The sequence below is a fragment of the Aptenodytes forsteri genome, unplaced genomic scaffold, assembly GCF_000699145.1.
Source record: "Aptenodytes forsteri isolate BGI_AS27 unplaced genomic scaffold, ASM69914v1 Scaffold241, whole genome shotgun sequence".
In the NCBI taxonomy this organism is placed as follows: domain Eukaryota; kingdom Metazoa; phylum Chordata; class Aves; order Sphenisciformes; family Spheniscidae; genus Aptenodytes; species Aptenodytes forsteri.
Window position 1 is genome coordinate 9613731 of NW_008795252.1, and position 2129 is coordinate 9615859.

General features: G+C 48.6%; 1 protein-coding gene across 1 annotated transcript; it reads left to right on the plus strand.

Moving 5' to 3' along the window:
- REP15 (RAB15 effector protein) lies at window positions 1-735 on the plus strand. The gene has a single exon (XM_009279037.2). The coding sequence runs from the start codon at window positions 22-24 to the stop codon at window positions 733-735; it is 714 nt and encodes a 237-aa protein (XP_009277312.1). The 5' UTR covers window positions 1-21.
- Window positions 736-2129: the final 1394 nt, after the last annotated feature.

Sequence of the window (2129 nt, forward strand, 5' to 3'; positions counted from 1 at the left end):
CGGCCTCCTCCCGCACGGAAAATGGGCCAGAGGGTCTCTCACCAGGAGAACAAGGCTGAAACTCTAGTCATCTGTGAAGTCTTCAGCCAAGGCGTGGTCCATGCATCTCAAAGGCTGAAGGACTGTCTTGGTTTCGTGGATCCTCAGAGCAAATTCCAGCCAGCCACAAACGTGCTGAGCGAGATCTTTTTGGTCAACTTCATCAGCTTCTGCGTGGAAAAGGGAGTGGAGGAACGTATCACAACCAGCAAAATGACCAAGCAGCAGTCCTCCCTGTTTGGGGTGGACTGGATCTGGACTCTGTCTGGAGCTGACAAGCAAATCCAACCTCAGATCGCTGTGCAGGCTTTCCAGCTGGCCGAGCTTTTCCGTAGCAAAGGCGGCCCCACTGGGGCGGTAGAGGACTGCTGCCGGGAAGCCGTGTTGGCAGACGAGTGCTTCCAAAACAGGAGCAGGTTTGAGAAGCTGGAGGCATTCTGGCGCCTGGTGGGACGGGACTGCCTGGGCTTGTTCATCGTGTTCGGTGTGCCAGGGAAGCCCAAGGACATCCGAGGAGTCATGCTAGACAGCATTGCCAAGGAGGAGCAAAAATGCTGCCTGTTGGGCAGGAATGCGCTACGGCAATTTGTCACTAGTACTGACAGCTTCCTGCCCACAAAAGACATGTTGGAAAAGTGCCTCTGCACAAAAAACGGGCCGAAGGAGGTGGGCAATGTGTACATAAACTTTCTGTAAACCACTAGTTAACAAACAGCAGTGGCTCTGCACGCCGGCACCAGAGGCTGCGTGGGGCTCAGCTCTGCCTCTCTCGCTTTTCTCCTTGCATGCTATTCCCTCCACCCCCTTATTTCCCACCCTCTCCTCCACCCATCGCATTCCCTTAGCTCCTGTGGAAGCCCGGCTGAGCCAGTCTCTCCAGGTTTTAAACAACAGGATGTACCTGCCAGAAAAATGTGTTTATATAAGGCACGTCATTTTTCCAGAACATTTTGTTCGCCAGACATTAAGTCTTGGCTGGAGCCGATGAAAGCTTTATCGCCCTGAGCCTTTGGGAGGTCGCATTAGACTTGACTCACAGCCTTTGTTTACTGTGTGGCGGTTTTTTTCTGTAATAGGAGGCTGAGGCTGTAATAAAGAAAATGCACTGGTGCTGGTCAGAAGATTTGCACTGAGTGTGAAGGACAATACCAGTGCTTAAAAACACTGGTTTGGAGGCATGAGCTAGTTCACAACTAAGAGGAAAAGCCCTTTCCTGCCATAGAAAAGGGGCTGTATGACAGGCCTATTAATTACCTACCTGTCAAAAGTAGATCAGTGCCAGGCTACAGAGGGCCGCGGAGCTGTGGCCGAAATGAAGGGGCAGGCTTGGTCCTGGCGGCAAAGCCTGTTCTCGCTGAGCTGCTGCGATCAGGTCAAGGTGTGGCCGAAAGCAGTGGTAGGCGTTAAAGAAAACTTGGGGAGATCAACCAATGCGGACAAAAACCTGGCCCATGTTGGTGGGAGCTTCTGCTTTTCAGGGCAGCAGAGGCAGCTCCTGACCGCTCGTGGCAGAGAGCAAAAGTCTGGAGGAGGCAAAATTATTTCACTTTGACTTTGTTTTCAGTAGCTTAGCAGGTGATGGCATTGATGGACTGATGATTTATTCCATTTCTCTCAGCTTTTAATGGACAAAGAGTTGCACAATTGTAATTACTTTCAGCCACTGTTAAGCAGTGAAGGAAGATCTGATCAGTTTTCAAACTGGTAAACCCACTTTGTTTATAGCTGTATCTGAATAGTTTTGTTGGTGCAAAAACTCCTCTGTCTGTACTTTTCTTATAATTTCATTCATTTTATTTAACAGAATAAAATTTCAAAATCATCTCATTCATATTTTACTATTTACTATGTGAGTTATAAGATGGGGCAGCTGTGACAGCTGGGAAATAAAGGCTGTTATTTACACAGCCATTAAAAAAGGGCATAAAGAAGCTGCAGCATCAGTGCCAGAAGTTTTTGCAGCTTTGCAGCTTTCCATGGTGTAGACGGTGGAGGCTGAAAGGTGACCTGAAATAAAAACAAACCGAGAACTGTGAAATTTTTGCCAAGTCACAAACATAGCTGGGTATGGAGAAGGGAGGCCTTTTAGT